We start from the raw sequence: 18,452 nt of genomic DNA, 5'->3' as shown, positions 1-18,452 counted from the left end.
TGTTTGTTTTTATCATGTTTTATACTCTTAATATGGCCACTCTTTCATTCATTCAACTATGCAACAAGTGTATCAATGCTTGCTATATCCCAGGCAGTGAGCTGGGTGCTGGGAATTAATCATTGAATAAGAAAGACAAAAACCTTAGAGTTTCCATCTAGCAAAGAAAATAAATATCAAGTAAATAATTATAATTATGATAAATTCTACAAAGAAAATTACAGGGCACAATGAAAGCATTTATCTAGAAGGCCTAAACTATTCAGTGAGCGTCAGGAAAGGCTTCTCTGAGAGTGAGTTAAAGCTGAAATCAAAAGAAGAGATTAGTAGGATTAAGGTATGCTACAGAAATAGGCAGAACGTGCTAAGTTGGTAAAGTGATAAATCTTTATGGAAGTGGAAACAAACTTGTATGATCATAGCATAAGGAATCCAGGGTAGGTGAGAGAATTAAGATAGGGGCCAGATCCCCATAAGAACGATATATAAACCATGATGCTGATATTGAACTTTATCCTAAGTCAATAAAGTTGATTTTCAAGAAAGGAGTTAAATGATCCGATTTGGGTTTTTAGAACATCATTTTTGTTGCTCTGTAGAGACTGGAGGGCAAAACAATGTAAGAAGAATAGGAGGTTATTGTCAAGAGAGAGATGATCATGGCTTGCACTAGGGTAGAAATACAGATGGGTGACTAGTTTTCAAAGATGGGAGGTAGAATCAATAGAACTCTGATTAGATTTTGGCCGGGCGTGGTGGCTCAAGCCTGTAATCCCAGCACTTTGGGAGGCCGAGACGGGCGGATCACGAGGTCAGGAGATCCAGACCATCCTGGCTAACACGGTGAAACCCCGTCTCTACTAAAAATACAAAAACTAGCCGGGCGAGGTGGCGGGCGCCTGTAGTCCCAGCTACTCGGGAGGCTGAGGCAGGAGAATGGCGTAAACCCGGGAGGCGGAGCTTGCAGTGAGCTGAGATCCGGCCACTGCACTCCAGTCCGGGCGACAGAGCGAGACTCTGCCTCAAAAAAAAAAAAAAAAAAGATTTGTGACATGCAAGCAGCAATTAAAAACCAGGCTAAAATTTTCTGAAAATTTGGCTATGAAAGGGAGTAGAGGAAAAACAGAGTGGTAGCTGAAAGAGGATGTGATTTCTAAAGAAGCTTTTCTTTTGAGCATCTCGCCCTGTCACTCAAGCTGGAGTTCAGTGGGGCGATCACCACTCAATGCAGCCTCAAACCCTGGGCTGAAGGAATCCTCCTGCCTCAGCCTCCCGAGTGAGGGAGCACGCCAGGTTCGGCTAATTCTTTATTGTTGTTGTTGTTGTTAGTAGTAGTAGTAGTAGTAGTAGTAGTAGTAGTAGTAGTAGTAGGAGAGATGGGGTTCTATCTTGCCAGGCTGGTGTGGAACTCCTGGGCTCAAAGGATCGTCCCGCCTCAGACTCCCAAAGTGCTGGGATTACAGGCGTCAGTCACCGCACCCGGCAAGGTTTTTTTTTTTTTTTTTTTCCCAATTATTTATTACATGAGATCTTACTAATTTTTAAAAATTCTGATGTAAAAGGGAACATAGAAAGTACCCGTAATCCAGTGTCTGCATGTTAAAAGTAGACGCTTGAAGTGCTCCAGAAAACCCATGGCTCCTCCCCATTCAATCTAGATAAGGCCTTGAGTAAAGAGCACCCGTGGGGGAGTCACAAGAACCTAGGAAACAAGTCAGAAACCTGTGGACCTGGTACTTCCAATCACAGGCAATCTGTTGCTTGTTCTTCAGCTCATCACACCATCCCCTCAAATTTCTTCATCTACAAGAAAAGGTTTTAAGATAACGGACCCTGAAAAACTAATGACATTTATACACCCTCTCTGCACAAGAATGTCTTGTAACACATAACCTTGCTTGCATTTTCTGGGGTCCTCAGGATCCAGCGATCTCGTACAAATCCTCTACCCCACAGCTGACGTCCCTCGGCCCGTGACACAAGGCGCAGGCGCAAGACGCGGTCCGCGGTGGGCGGGGGAGGGGCGGGGCGCGTCGGGCGGCCGCGCCCTCGAAGCTTCCGCCAGGCCCCTCCGGAAATCCAGTATCTTGGGGCGACGGCGTAGAAAGTGCTTCCCGGAGCGCAGAAGAGGTCATCAATCATGTGACGGTGGCTTGAGGAGGAACCTGTCTTTAAAGCTGTCCCTGAAGTGACAGCGGAGAGAACCAGGCAACCCAGAAACCCCAGGTAACTGGCGCTACTTTGCCTGGTTTGAGGCCTAGTCCCGGAGGTGGCGCGGCTGGTGAGACTAAACAGAAGGAGAGGACCCCCTCTTCTTTAATTTGGGCCTAGCTCTTTGGGGTGGAGGGGCAGGGATGGGGTGGGCTGAGGTAAGGCGTGCCAGCTGAGTACCCGTGGGGGTGTTGGGGCGCTCCGACTCCCACTGGGCTCGCTGGGCCAAGCCCTAGAACCGCGGGGGTTTTGCCTGGTTCTGACGAGGGCTGATCATGCTTATTAAGTTGGGGGTGGGGAGGACGAGGAAGCCAAAGAGGTAAGAGTCACCGGGAGTTTCTCTTCCAGGCGTGGAGATTGATCCTGCGAGAGAAAGGGGTTCATCATGGCGGATGTGAGTGACACCCCCACATAAGAGGAAGGGGAGAGTGGGGAATTTGGAGGGGAATACTGAGCGGGGAGAGGTAGAAAATCCTCCCATCCCCACCCATCCCAGTTAATTATTTTCTCTAGTATGTGAAGTGGGAGACTAATATGAATGAATTTGCAGGATCCTGAGTTTCTGCCTCGAATGGGGGTGGAGGACACTAAGGAGCTTGAGACTGAGAAAATTATATTCTCCCTACTCACCAATCCAGCTGGGGCATAAGAGAGGCTCTGTATATTTACCATTTGAAATTCTGAATGATGGTTGACTTGTTTTCCTGTCAGAATTTGGTCAGTAGGACATGTACCCAGAATACTTTTTTCCAGTAAGTGGTAACAATATCTTACTAGGTTTATTGTAGCAATTTACGATGATTTCTAACCCATGCCTCTTTAGAAACATAACATGAAATAAAATGAGGGGTGTGTGTGTGTGTGTGTAGGATGAGAGCAAAAATAAGCCAATGGTCATAACATGAAATAAAATGATCATTCGGGTTTGGAGAATAGTAAGTGTTGGAAGCTCAAAACAACAGATATCTGATTAATCCATGCGAGGTCAAAATTGATACCTAAATTGTCAGTGAAATTCCTGGGATGAGAGAGTGTAATGAAACAAAATAAGATAATCTTCTGGCCGGTGCGGTGGCTTAGTCTGTAATCTCAGCATTTTGGGATGCCGAGATGGAAGGATCACTTGAGGCTGGGAGTTCAAGATCAGCCTGGGCAACGTAGCAAGACCCCGTTCTACAAAAAGAAATTTAAAAATTAACCAGGCGCGTTGATAACCCTGTAGTCCCAGCTGTGCTGGAAGTGAGGCGGAAGGATTGCTTGAGCCCAGAACTTGGAAGTTGCAGTGAGCCCCAGCTTAGAAAAATAAAATAGTCTTATATTTCTTTAGTCTTAACTGTAACTGTGTTTAGTGTTAAACACTTGACACACTTCGCCATTTATCTTATATTCTGTACGACTGGACTGGGCGTGGTGGCTCACGTCTGTAATCCCAGCACTTTGGGAAGCCAAGGCGGGTGGATCACCTGAGGTCAGGAGTTTGAGACCAGCCTGGCCTACATGGTGAAACCCTATCTCTACTAAAAATACAAAAAATAAGCTGGGGCGTGGTTGTGGGTGCTTATAATGCCAGTTACTCGGAAGTTGAGGCAGGAGAATCGCTTGAACCTGGGAAGCAGAGGTTGCAGTGAGCCGAGATCGTGCCATTGCACTCCAGCCTGGACAGCAAGAGCGAAACTCCGTCTCAAAAAAAAAAGACTGCTGCCTCACATAGTCATATATAATTTATTTTAGATCCTTAAACAGAATATTTTAATAATTATGTTATAATAATATGCCTTACACTGTTTCATTATTTGTTGAGTAGGTGAGTTCAACAAATAATGAAACAATGGAAGGCATATTTTTATAATGTGATAATCACGTGAGACAACAGTCTTACAGAAGTCATATCACCTTACCCAAGACCATTAAAATGATGGTGGAAAGTCTATCTTTGAACCTGGAAAGGTGTTTATAATGTCTTCTCAAGTGAACGCAATAGCAACAGGATATAAAACACTAGTATGAAAATTATTATGTAATTTTATGGCTAAAATGTATTTGTGTTTCCCATTTCTAGGTATGCTAATCCATGCAACTTCTCAAAAACTTCAACAGTACTCTTATGATGTAGGTTCTATATTAGCCCTATTCAACAAATAATGAAATAGGCTTAGGGAAGAAAGGTTAGTTAACTTACTCCAAGTCGCATGACTAGTAAACATCCAAATCAGACAGAGAAAGATAAAACACAGCAAGAAGGGTTATGAATGGTAACTGAACGTCCCTAAAATTTGGATAGGATAGGATCTGGAAAACAGTGGAAGGCCTATTATTATAACATGATTTTTTAATATTCTCTTTCAGGACCTAAAGCGATTCTTGTATAAAAAGTTACCAAGGTAAGAAATTTTTAATTTGTTACTGAATAAATTCTATATGCCATATGTTAATTTTATGAAGTATTTTGTCTGTGTATTTTCAATGTTTTGAAGTATCTCTGAGATTTCCTTTAATAAGAATATTTTTTGCCAGCATCATGTCCTCTGGAAAATTTTCATCACAACCGCTTTCCTCATTTATGTCAATAAGTTTGCCTTCACTGAGTTCTCTGTGTATCTAGAGGGATAGTGTCAGCATTCCCTTGGTCTCCTCTTTCTTCTATAACTCTTTATTTGAAATTCACTTCCAACATTATTACTTTTCATTTCTTTGCTGTATTTCATCTTTGTTGGCCAGTTTCCTCTTTTTATTATCTCTTTTTCTAAATGTCACATACTTTATCATTGGGAGACAAGGAGGTACAAAACTACATGCTTTGCTATCTCTGCATGAACTGCATAACAGATGCACAATGACCAACCATCAACATACTTTGAAAGAAATGATGTGGCCGGTTACTTATGACAGTGTGCATCTCTTAATTACATAATTATTTATGTTATGATTTGTAGACTAAAGAATTAGAAAAGTTTATACTTTATGCAGTTATTCAGGTATTATGCCATGCTAACTAAAATTTGACCTGTGCTCTTCTGCAGGGAGTGGTGGTACTTAACCATACTAACTAAAATGTGCATATTGGAACTGTGCAAAATGAGGACTTTCTGTATTTTTCTGTAGTTACCTTAGCATAAAGAAAGGGTGCTCAAATTGGAATGGAGAGATACCCCACTACACTGGCGATATGACGAAATAGTTAATAGTGCAGTTAATTCACTTAGAAGTCTTAGTGATTTACAATCCTCTGTTGAGTGTTAGCATCTCTTATTGAAGAAATAGCAAAATTGCATTCAATGTTCTTAAGTTATAAACCCACCAGAAAGATACCCATTATTCATCTGGACATCTAATAAACAAAGCAATAATTGATTCTAATTACATCATCTGTGATTATAAGTTTCAAAAATGTTTCAGACAATGGCGATCTCATTTTAACTATTAAGTGTACTCTGAAAATCATAAAGAGCATGTGACACTGGGTATGGTGAAGCTGTCTGTATAAAGGAATCAGAGAATAATACCGAAAGTATTTATTATATTACTGAGTAGTTCTAATGTTGATCAGAAATAATTGGAAAGTATATGCTTATTTCTTCTTTGCATTTGGATGTCTTTTATCTTTTAACAAAAGGGGAAATATCAGGTTGTCGTGCTTATCCAAGAAATAAATTCAGTTAAAGGATATTTGTTAAAAGCTTTATGAAAATCTTTCATAATGGCAGGAAAGGTATTAGTACTGTCAGGTTTTTTTTTAAATAATGAAAAAAAGCCAGTTCAACTCATATTATTATTGAAAATAGGCTTACTGCATCCCAGAACAATAATAATGAAGAAATAATAATGTTTTGAACATTCATGAAGAATAGTAGAATACACTTTGATTTGTTGCTAGATGTATGAGTTTGGATGCAGGCATCCTGCTTCAGAGTCATGGATTCATGCTTTTAACTGTTGAACCTCAGTGCCTCTCAGTAACAAAGTCTGCCAGCTACGGATACTAATGAAATGTGTGTTTTTGTGCATTTTTTGAATTCTCTGCAAAATATCATTCTTGCGTTTGCAATTTAAAATCTGGTTGTGACCCGAAGCAGTCTCAGGCTTTAATAATCCCACTTTGTATGTTTTAAAATAATCAAATATTTCATAATTATGTGTATAAAACTAAATCTGATGACTTTGATTAGTAATGCAACATTTGTTTTTAGAAAAAAATGGTGGTTTTAGTAAGCTTAAGGTTTAGATTTCTTGACCTGTGCTCTTCTGAATGATTCTTCAGAATGTTTCACAAAATTTAATTCATTTCTTCTAAAAGTGTAATATCTCTTCATGAGCCAGTTATTTTTAATTATTAGTAAAATCTATTTATATTACTCTTTGTGCATTGTATGTAGAATTGAAAACAGCTTTTATATTTGTGACCTGATTTCTAAAATTATATACTTAAGAGTGTAAGTAATTTTTCTACTTTCTTGAATTCATTTCTCTGTGAAGTCCATCAGAAAGAAAGTCCTTTTATTTTCTTTGGAGCATTAGTTGTGTTTAAAGTAATTTCCATGGAAATTTTAAAAAAGAAGCTACCTGTGGTGGCACTAATTTTTCTAAACATTTTTGTGGTTTCTTAATTTATTACCTGTTTTTAATTTATTTTGAGAGTAGGTAGCACATTCATAAAGTTCAGATCCAAGAGTTCACTGAACATAGAGTGAGTAGCTGCCCATCCTTCCTCTCCAGCCACATGCACAGTTTCCCCTCACAGAGGCACCCACCATTATCTGTAGAGATATTTTATGTACCTATGAGCAGACATGTATATACACATATTTATACACACAGCATACACATATGCCTGCACATTTTGGTACATAATTTATTGCTGCTTGTATACACTGTTCTAAACTGTATTTTTTCACTTAAGAATGTAACTTTGAGAGTAATCTTTCCTGGTACATAGAGAACTTCCTCTTTCTCATGACTGCAGAGTATTCCTTTGTAGGTTTATATCATATCTTTTTTTTTTTTTTTTTTTTTTTTTTTTTTTTTTTTTTGAGGCGGAGTCTCGCTTTGTCGCCCGGACTGGAGTGCAGTGGCCAGATCTCAGCTCACTGCAAGCTCCGCCTCCCGGTTTACGCCATTCTCCTGCCTCAGCCTCCCGAGTAGCTGGGACTACAGGCGCCGGCCACCTCGCCTGGCTAGTTTTTGTATTTTTAGTAGAGACGGGGTTTCACCGTGTTAGCCAGGATGGTCTCGATCTCCTGACCTCGTGATCCGCCCGTCTCGGCCTCCCAAAGTGCTGGGATTACAGGCTTGAGCCACCGCGCCCGGCCGGTTTATATCATATCTTACCTTGTCCTTCTTGATGGACAGTTGGGTTTGTAATGCTTTACTGTTTCAAATGATGTTGCTTTTGGTAACTGCACAGAATAATTGGCATATGTACAAATATCTGTAGGATATGTTTTATATAATCTAGTTTTTAACTTAGAAGAATATATTTATTTTATGTATTTATCTGTTGTTGTTTTTTTGTTTGTTTTTTAGTTTTTTTTTTGAAACAGTCTCGTTCTGTCACCCAGGCTGGAGTGCAGTGGCGCGATCTTGGCTTACTGCAACACAGGTTCAAACGATTCTCATGCCTCAGTCTCCCAAGTAGCTGGGATTACAGACAAGCACTACCACACTCGGCTAATTTTTGTATTTTTACTTGAGACGGAGTTTCATCATGTTGGCCAGGCTAGTCTCAAACTCCTGACCTCAGGTGATCTGCCCACTTTGGCCTCCCAAAGTGCTGGGATTACAGGCATGAGCCACTGTGCCTGGCCTAAGTTATGTATTAAGCTTAGAGAAATATTTTAATCCATAAATAAGTTTAGGATTGAATGAATAGGAAATTATGCTAATAATAGGCTAAAAATAGTATAAAAGTCATTGATAAACTTATTTTATTCTTATTTTTTATGTAAGGAAGACAAATGATTTTGTTTGTAACATTTTCCACTCACATTTAATAACACTTCTCTGATTTAAAAGTTTTTGACAATGGGGTTTTTAAAAATTTAATGTCAGTATTTAAACATAAGGTTAATATAGTATTTCTTATTCCTTAGTTAATATATTAAAGTTAACACTTTAAAGTTAATGCAAAGAATAGATAATTCCGGGTTGCTGTAGGGATATTGAACATATCTCTGAGTTGTAGTTTATAGATTCCATAAGATAGTTACAGGACTGTAAGTTTTATGTTACAATGAAAGGGTTTTGCATAAATGTTGAAAGTTGAGGAGTATCACCTTATATTTTTTAACACAGTACTTTTGTGCTCTACTCTATGTATTTCTTAATTGCTAATTTCCCAGGGATTCTCACTGATTATTTAGTACTTAAACTTTAGTGATAAATTATGTCATTGTCACTGTGCACAATTGACACCATTGGTACTAGTTAATAAGTGATATTTTCGAATTATGTGCCAGCCTACACTTTATGTGCGTTGTATTAAATTTCACAATATCTAAGTAAGTACAGTTATTCCCATTTTTCAGATAGTTAATCTGAGGCTTATAAAGGTTTCATAACTAGCTCAAGACAGCATAAATAATCAGTGGCAGAGCCTGGACTGGAACCCAGGTCTTTCTAACTTTAGAGCTATAGCTTGACCATTCTGCTTACTACTTCTTAGGTAAGCATGGCTGAAAGGATTGCTGCATGGCCTTCATTCGTTTTGCCCTGTTTCTTCAGCCAGGAACAGTCTTTCCACGTCTTTTCACTTAGTGCCATAACATCTCAGCTGAGATATTACTGCCTCCAGGAAAGCCTTCCCTGGTCCACTCTCTGTCTGCATCAACCTCCTGTTTTCTAGGTTCTCATATCCCTATGAACTTTTTTTTTTTTTTTTGAGACAGAGTCTTGCTTTGTTGCCCAGACTGGAGTGCTGTGGCATGATCTCAGCTCACTGCAAGCTCCGCCTCCCAGGTTCATGCCATTCTGCCTCAGCCTCCTGAGTAGCTGGGACTACAGGTGCCCACCACCACGCCCGGCTAATTTTTTTTTTTTTTTTTTTTTTTTTTGTATTTTCAGTAGATGGGGTTTCACCGTGTTAGCCAGGATAATCTCAATCTCTTGACCTTGTGATCCACCCGCCTCAGCCTCCCAAAGTGTTGAGATTACAAGCGTGAGCCACCGTGCCTGGCCCCTATGAACTTTTTAACAATACTTGCCCCCAGTTTTAGTTTTACGTTTGTTCTTGTGAGATTATTGATAACACACTCACTTTTTAGATCGGAAGCCACGTGAAGGCAATGATTGTGCTTATTTCTGTTTTTCATAGTATCAAAGTATTAAGTGCCACAAACACCGACCATTTAATATTTGCATGAATAAAAAAGGAAAAAGGCTCTTTTTTGTCACTGTAGCCACTGCTGATCATCTTTCATGCTTTTGGAAACCATGGACTGATCATTCATTAGCAGTTTTAATGGAGAGTTAGCTTTGTCTTAGATTCTTATTAATAAACTGCATGAATTTGTAAATATTATAAACATTTCTATAATACACATTGATTCCATTTCTGGGAGAATTTTGGGGTCCTATGGTTTTTCAGAAAATACATGAGAATTATTGTGTCTTTGAGGTGCATAGTTTGAGAAAATGAAATATTTTGTATTTTAACTTTTTTATATTTTAACTATTTTCTTTTTCTAGTGTTGAAGGGCTCCATGCCATTGTTGTGTCAGATAGAGATGGAGTACCTGTTATTAAAGGTAAAAGTGAACATTTAAATGCAAATATCTTCTTTGCTTTTGACTAAAAATGTGTGTAATTTACATCTGAGTAGTACAGCAGGCAAACATGTAAAATTCATTTTAGTAAATTTTAGGAGATGATGGTCTTAGTATTGGCAGAAGTGTTTGCTTTTGTATGTTGAAGGTTGAATTTGAATCTACAATGTATTATATATCACGTATATCATGTTAACATCTAGAGTTTAAGCATGGATTTATCACAGACCCATTTCCCGTTAAAGACATTTACAGTGCAATGTAAACCATTAGTAAATCTAAGTGATGAGAGTGAGCGTGTATGCAGCTAGATATACACATAGACACCCCTACATTACATACACACACACACACACACACACACACACACATTTTATCAAATTGCTAGTTGTTTTAGGATAATACCCATGTATTTGAATCATAAGTAAACATGATGTCACAGAGAGTCAGTGTGGATTCAGACAATATTTACTATTTTTATTTTATGGTATTATGAGCATGGATGTTCCTAGTTTTTTTGGGACACTGTAATGGCTTTATCAAACATTAAAGATTGGATAATGTTCTGTATATTTTGTGTACAGTTTTCCACCTGGAGTTGTCATATATGTCAGATAATTTTAGACTTTAGAAATGAACGGAGGTTTAGAAGTCAACTGATTTAATTCTTTCATTTCATAAGTGAAGGTGATAAAGTGCAAAGACACTTGGACTTCATTAGCAGTTTCAATGGAGAGTTAGCTGTGTCTTAGATTCTTATTAATAAACTGCATGAATTTGTAAAGATTATAAGCATTTCTATAATAGACATTGATTCCATTTCTGGGAGAATTTTGACAAACACATTATAAGAACATGGAATATCAACAAAGGAGGTCCCATGGTTTATAATCTTCAAACATTGCAGTCCAAAGTCGGGCGTGAGTCAGTAACAGAACCCATCAACTCCTGATGTGTGGTCCAGTGTGCTTTCTAACTCACTATAAAATGGTCGTTGAATGGCTGTGGACAGATTACTTGCTTTCTCTCAATTCTGTAATGAGGGATTTGAACAAAATAATCTCAGATTTTCCAGTTCTAATGTTTTTCCTGAGGATCTCTATGTTAAAGCCTTGAGCCCTGCACTCATTAATACAACAAACTCCATGCGTACCTTTTAATGAGTGAGAGAAACATGAAACAGGTAACTAGCTGCAGATTGCTAATATCTATGAGAGATACTCCTTGCTGTGGGTTTTATGAGAGCAGAAGTTTTGTAACTTTTTTCATTAGTTTATTCTAGCCTAGTCCTCAGATAACCAGTTAAATGTAGTTGATTAATCTATGTTTTAAGTTAGATATCAAGAAAATATAAACATTTAATTTTCTTTTTAAAATTTAAAAAAATTGTGAGAGTCAGCATTTCTTCTCTTATTTGTGATCAGTGAACTTTTGATTGAGCAATTTTTCCTGATTAGTGATGAGACCCCATTAGTGATGTGATTTTCAGTATTGTGAAACGTAACCTTTGTGCTCAATTTTAAAAAGAGGTTTATGAAAAAGGGCTGTAAATCTCTCTACCATATCCTCTGCATAATTTTTGTTTAAATCACTTATTTTTCTAGTGGCCAATGACAATGCTCCGGAGCATGCGTTGCGACCTGGTTTCTTATCCACTTTTGCCCTGGCAACAGACCAAGGGAGCAAACTTGGACTTTCAAAAAATAAAAGTATCATCTGTTACTATAACACCTACCAGGTAAGTTCATAATTATCAAATGATTTGCTGATTTCAGTTGTCATTTTTGTGCCTTTTATATATAAAATAGTTTGTGTTATAGTTCTCAATTTTAGTTTTGAAGGGGATGAAATTGTAAAATTTTAGCCTTCAAACTGGTTGTGTTAAACGGTAGTAATTTTCTTCACATTTTATACCAGGAAATAATTACGATGGAAAAGTAATTAAGTGACTTAATAAAGTACATGTTATCCTAAAAAGAGTAAGTCAGGTCACTGTTATCTCCAGTAGATGGTGCCCTTAACTAAACAACTATGATTTTTCAGATGACACACTTTTTTTGTTGTAGTAACAGATTAAAAAAAACTTTCCTTGAAAGTTTATTAAATTTGCTCTTGCTGCTAATTCCTTCATTTTTTGGAAACATATATATGTAATAAATGAGGTTATTATTTGTGGGAAAGAAGTTAGTTTTTGCGTGTCTCGATCTCAAGCTATATTTTCTTAAGACTGTATTAATTCCTTGTGCTTTAGAGCTATGTTTCCTAATCAATTGATGTTAAGCTACTCTTTTTTTTTTTTTTTTTCTTCCGAGACAGAGTCTGGCTGTGTCGCCCCATGCTGGAGTGCAGTGGCATGATCTCATCTCACTGCAACTTCCGCCTCTCAGGTTCAAGAGATTCTCACGCCTCAGCCTCCCAAGTAGCTGGGATTACAGGCATGTGCTACCGGGCCTGGCTAATTTTTGTATTTTTAGTAGGGATGGGCTTTCACCATGTTGGCCAGGCTGGTCTTGAACTCCTGGCCTCAAGTGATCCCATCCACCTCAGCCTCCCAAAGTGCTAGGATTACAGACGTGAGCCACCGTGCCAGGCCCATCTTTTATTTTAAGAGTTATATATTTTAATGTGTATTAGGTAAAACAACCAAACCATCTGACCTTTAATTTCAAATAAGGATTAGATTGAAACTAATTTTTTTTTGAAGGTAGTTGATTTAAAGTTATTTTAAATTTAATTTAAATTACTGTAATACACAAGAGCCAGAAAATATCGTGAAGATAAACCTACCTGAATGACTGAGAAATACTGTATTTATCCATTTAATTATCAACTACTTATTAAGTCCTTATGATGTAATTGATATTCTGCTGGGCTTTAGAGATAAAAAGATGAAGACATGGTTTCACCTTAAAAACTTTCCAGGCTCAATGGTGTTAATGTCTCTAAGAGATCATCACTAATTATGGAAATATTCACTGAAATATAAAGTTCCTTTCTATTTTATAATGTAATACCATGATGTTGGACTAAAACATTGATCATTTTAAAGGTTTTGAAAGATTAAGACATTTCAGTTTAGTTATACTACGTTTTCACAATGCAATGTATTATTTGGCTCTTATTTTCTTTTTAGGTGGTTCAATTTAATCGTTTACCTTTGGTGGTGAGTTTCATAGCCAGCAGCAGTGCCAATACAGGTGTGTTTAATTACCTTAAATATCACTTTTAATCCTTAATTAAAAAGAAAATTTAATTACCATACCTTAATTTAAGAGGAATAGTAGATTTAGAGCCAAAAATCTTGAACTTGTGGCCCAGTTTCACTGTCTTTTTTCTGTGTCTTGGGAAAAGTGATTTCTCTGAATCCTGATTTCCATATCTGTATAATGGAGATAATATATGCTTTCTCCATCTTACAATGTTATTTTCTAGTTCAAATGAGACCGTATGGGTAAGTGATTTTTTGTTGTTGTTGTTGTTGTTGGAGACAGGAAAATTAAATATTATCTTGAATACTATATCTTGCTCCCATTACAGCAGTTTAAGAAAACAAGGTGAAGATAGCCCAACAAAATGCATTAAAATGATTGATGAGTTATAGACCAATCTATTAAATTAGAATTTTTTAAATTTTACCTAATAGGGAAAATGAATGTGATTGAGAATTTAAAGAGCCTGAATATGATGAACATAGTCTCATTCTTCTTAAGAACTGAAGAATTTGAGAACAAATGCTAGGAAGCTGTATCCTTTATAGAGGATAGTAAAATTCCGTTGTATCCAATACCTTCACCGAATATTTATGTGTAAAATAATGACTATTCACTTGGTTGTAATTTTTTTACTTCATTTTATATGAAGTAGGATTTTTATTAAAAGGTCTGTCTCCTTTAGATTTGATTGCTGTTGAGAATTATAATATTTTTTTTTCTGTTTGGTTTTTCTCCCAAGCTGAGCAAGTTCTTCTAGCTATGTCACTGAAGCCTGTTCTTAGATACCTTATCTTTAGAATGAGAGGTTTAGATTTGATGATCTATTAGATCTCTTCCATTTTGAAACATTTTAGAAATCTGTAAAATACTATATGTAAAAGCATTTTCTGAATTATATAGGATAGTAATGGTGTTTAGATTTTAAGGATATTTATGAAATATACTAAATCTCAATTTTGATACATGACCTATCACATACCAAGTCACCAGTTGTTATATATTATGATAATGTGCAGAACAATATTTTAGTACTTGGACCCTTTCCTTGAGAGTCCAGATGCTTTTTATATTCTATAAGACAGAGAAAGATCTTTATTTGTTTGAACATAAAACAGGCTCTGTTTGAGGTAGGTAGCCTTTCACTCTAGTAAACTAAGGAGAAGCTAGATATGCTGATTTCTAGATGTTTATCTCCCAGGAGGTTCATCAGTGAACTCCAGTGTGTTTTATACTCTACCATTTATTTTTAAAATATTTTTTCATTTGAAATATTTCTTTATGTCTTAGCTTTGTTGAATTTATAAAAATAAATTTCTGATTTCCTTTGTTCAATATAGAAGCTATCTACCTATCTTTTGATGTAATCCGTTAAAATTTGCTCAGAGACAAAAGTATGCCTGATTTGGTAAAAATTATATGTATTATTTCTGAGTCAGTGCAAATTTTGAAACAGGTATAAATTAAGATTTTCATTCTAAAACTCTAACAAATTATAGTGCATATAATTTATTCTGTATTTCCTAATATATAAATATTTTTCATTCATTTACTTTAGTAATAGGTGCTGAAAATAAACTTATTAATGACTACAGAGTTTTTGGTTGCTTTATTTAGGGTTATAGTACAGGTTGAACATCCCTCATCCAAAAATCTGAAATCCAAAACATTCTAAAGTCTGAAATTTTCTGAGCACCAATATGGGATTCAAAGAAAATGCTCACTGGAACATTTCATATTTGAGATTTTTGGATTAGGGATGTTCAACTAGTAAGTATTGTACAAATATTCCATAATTCAAAACACTGGTATCCGGCATTTTGGATTAGGGATATTCAACCTGTATTTTGTTTCAGTCATGGGAAATAAACTATGTTCTGATTTACTTTTGGTAACTGTGTATTTTGGGCTTGAGGAAATTTGAGTTTCAGACTTTGAGGAACATTTTTCTAACATGTACTTTTCTTAATCTCTTTTATTTTAGGACTAATTGTCAGCCTAGAAAAGGAACTTGCTCCATTATTTGAAGAATTGAGACAAGTTGTGGAAGTTTCTTAATCTGACAGTGGTTTCAGTGTGTACCTTATCTTCATTATAATAACACACTATCAATCCAGCAATCTTTAGACTACAATAATACTTTTATCCATGTGCTCAAGAAAGGGCCACTTTTTCCAACTTATACTAAAGAGCTAGCATATAGATGTTAATTTATAGATAGATCAGTTGCTATATTTTCTGGTGTAGGGTCTTTCTTATTTAGTGAGATCTAGGGATACCACAGAAATGGTTCACTCTATCACAGCTCCCATGGAGTTAGTCTGGTCGCCAGATATGGATGAGAGATTCTGTTCAGTGGATCAGAATCAAACTGGTACATCGATCCACTTGAGCTGTTAAGTGCTCCCAATTGTACAATATGCCCAGGCTTGCAGAATGAAGCCAACTTTTTATTGTGAATAATAATAAGGACATATTTTTCTTCAGATTATGTTTTATTTCTTTGCATTGAGTGAGGAACATAAAATGGCTTGATAAAAGTAATAAAATCAGTACAATCACTAACTTTACTTTGTACATATTATTTTGCAGTATAGATGAATATTACTAATCAGTTTGATTATTCTCAGAGGGTGCTGCTCTTTAATGAAAATGAAAATTATAGCTAATGGTTTTTCCTCAGACTCTGCTTTCTGTAACCAATCAGTGTTTTAATATTTGTGTGTTCTTTATAAAATTTAAATACAATTCGTTATTCTGTTTCCAATGTTAGTATGTATGTAAACATGATAGTATAGCCATTTTTTTCATACGTGAGTAAAAATAAAATAGTATTTTTAAAAATATAGTTTGAGCACTATATAGGTCCTTTTTTTGTTCAGACTTTTTCCAAAAATCTAAACATAATTACTCTTTCAGCCACATGAATAAATAATGAGTGTTTCTTGTAGGTATTGGTTTGGAGATTGTTTTACGGTAGTATAAACTGTTACTTGGAAAAGAAACCTCAGGTTGCAGTCAGCCAAGATTGCGCCACTGCACCTTAGCCTGGGCAACAGAGACTCCGTCTCAAAAACAAAAAAGGAAAGAAACCAAGAAACCTCAGGCATGAACCTAATTTAATCTCCATGAAAGAGGTACTACAGTTCTAGAATATGCCCTTTATGTTCAGGAATCCAGTCTATCATTCAGAGTTGTTAATTTCTTTCTAGTTTCTTTGACAATCAATTTTTCCCTGGAACAGTTCAGTACATATGCATTGAGCACCTGTGTGCCAGTCAGCAGAGCTATCACATTGCACAATTCTAAGAAACACCATTCATGTCACATCATATTTCTATGCTCTGGGAGTTGCTATTCACATAGAATATGTGTGATTGTTATCCCTAGAATTGTGCAGTGAGGCAATTGGCTAGGTGCTGTGCTGCTTTTTCTTTGTTTTTTTTTTTTTTTTTAGGGACAGAGTCTTGCCATGTTGCCCCATCTGGAGTGCAGTAGTGGCATGATCTTGCCTCACTGTAACCTCTGCCTCCTGGGTTCAAGCTGTTCTCATGCCTCATTCTCTCTTGTAGCTGGGATTACAGTCTTACACCATCGCGCTTGGCAAATTTTTGTATTTTCAGTAGAGATAGGAGTTCACCATGTTGGCCAGGCTGGTCTTGAACTCCTGACCTCAAGTGATCCGTCTGCTTTGGCCTCCCAAAATGCTAGTATTACACGTGTGAGCCACAGCACCAGGCCATGTGCTACTTTTTCTTCCTTCCATCCTTCCACCCTCCTTCCAGTGTAAATATGAGATTAATTTGTGATACTGTCCTTTAAAGAACTTAGAGGTCAGTAAAGGAAGCAGGTATATAGAAAGTGCTGTGATAAAGCTATACATAGGATGGTATAGAACCACAGACTAGAGGCACCTAAAATAGGCAAGAAAATAGCCTTTACAAATAAAATAGAAGCAAGAGATATAATGCTTTACTTGCAAAAAAACTATAAATACAGCCATGTACCATATAATGATGTTGCAGTTAATGAAAGACCACATACGAGAGTGGTCAGAACAGCAGGCTATACCATATAGCCTAGGTGTGTAGTAGTAGGCTATACTATCTGAGGTTCCTGTCAGTACAGTATGATGTCCATATAATGATGAAATCACCTAACAAAGCATGTCTTGAAATGTATCCACATTGTTAAGCAACACATGACTGTAGTTAATTGTTACAATTGAAATATTAGATGTAGTCATTAAAATCCAGAATTCCCATTATCTGGATTATTATTTAATAATGTTCAGGAAATTTTGCCAGTGCAATGGTGCATTCAACAATGTCTTTTAGAAATGAGGTGGCCAGATTTCTATTTGCAGGTAATAATTGTATATCGAAAACTAGAAAAAGAAATGATTATAAATGGAGCTACTTAACCTTTACATGTTGAATGCTGTCACTGTTAAAATTTCTGAAGGGGTATAATAGAGAAACTATCCCATAGTTCATCTGGAAAAATAAGTAGGTGAAAATAGCTAAGAAGTTTTTGAAAGGGTAATAGAAACCTAGATTAACTATTTTTGAAAGGTAGTACAGAACTGAATGCACAATTAGATATCAATGGTATGTACTCACCCAAAAAAGATTTCAGTATCATACATGTGAGGGCTTAAAACATTGTGATAAAGATGGGATCACAATGGGAAAAGGATTATCCAATAAGTAGGGCAGGCATTCTCTGTGCCTGCTAGGGAAGTGTAACTTGTTATACTCTTTATGTACAGCAGTTGGCAGTCTGTGAAACTTAAATTCACATACATAACCTTTTGCCCTGCAGTTCCACTTCTAGAAATTTATCCTACCAAACAAAGCACATAGATGTGCAAAAGTATGTATTTACAAGTATATTCTTTGCAACTTGGTAATATCAAAGAATTGGAAGCAACATAAATATCTGCCATAGGTAGGGTAACCGTATGCTCTGGCTTTTTCAACACTATCAGTTTATACCTGCTGTTCTTGGTATAATTATTAATCGTGCTCCTTTCACTCTCAGTGTCTCACTTTAGATAATAAATTATACAGGATTGGTAAAACAAATTTCATTTGCCCAATGGAAAAAGGAATGAAGAGGTGCTTTAGGTACTGAGATGAAAGGATCTCTAAGGCATAATAATGTTTATCGAGAAAAGCATGGTGTGAAACTGTGTGGCATGCTACAATTGATGTATAAGAAGAAAAACGTGTGTATTCGTATTTGTTTGTATATGGTAGACTGTCTCTGAAGA

General features: G+C 36.6%; 1 protein-coding gene across 1 annotated transcript; it reads left to right on the top strand.

Moving 5' to 3' along the window:
- The first annotated feature begins 2,019 nt into the window (after positions 1 to 2,019).
- On the top strand, positions 2,020 to 16,127 carry LAMTOR3 (late endosomal/lysosomal adaptor, MAPK and MTOR activator 3). Its single transcript, XM_033178313.1, has 7 exons — positions 2,020 to 2,226; positions 2,560 to 2,605; positions 4,558 to 4,592; positions 9,892 to 9,950; positions 11,573 to 11,706; positions 13,102 to 13,165; positions 15,162 to 16,127. Exons 2-7 carry the CDS (start codon positions 2,597 to 2,599, stop codon positions 15,233 to 15,235), a joined length of 375 nt encoding a protein of 124 aa, XP_033034204.1. The 5' UTR covers positions 2,020 to 2,226; positions 2,560 to 2,596; the 3' UTR covers positions 15,236 to 16,127.
- The last annotated feature ends 2,325 nt before the right edge of the window (positions 16,128 to 18,452 follow it).

Source organism: Trachypithecus francoisi, unplaced genomic scaffold, assembly GCF_009764315.1.
Source record: "Trachypithecus francoisi isolate TF-2019V2 unplaced genomic scaffold, Tfra_2.0 Contig01566, whole genome shotgun sequence".
NCBI lineage: Eukaryota > Metazoa > Chordata > Mammalia > Primates > Cercopithecidae > Trachypithecus > Trachypithecus francoisi.
Note: the sequence above shows the minus strand (reverse complement) of the source record. Positions and strands in the feature narration are given on the sequence as shown.

Excerpts from the sequence above, each read along its gene's own strand:
- LAMTOR3 (XM_033178313.1), top strand. Across the intron at positions 4,593-9,891 it reads TTGTATAAAAAGTTACCAAG|TGTTGAAGGGCTCCATGCCA; the intron begins GTAAGAAATTTT and ends TTCTTTTTCTAG. Across the intron at positions 9,951-11,572 it reads TGGAGTACCTGTTATTAAAG|TGGCCAATGACAATGCTCCG; the intron begins GTAAAAGTGAAC and ends TTATTTTTCTAG.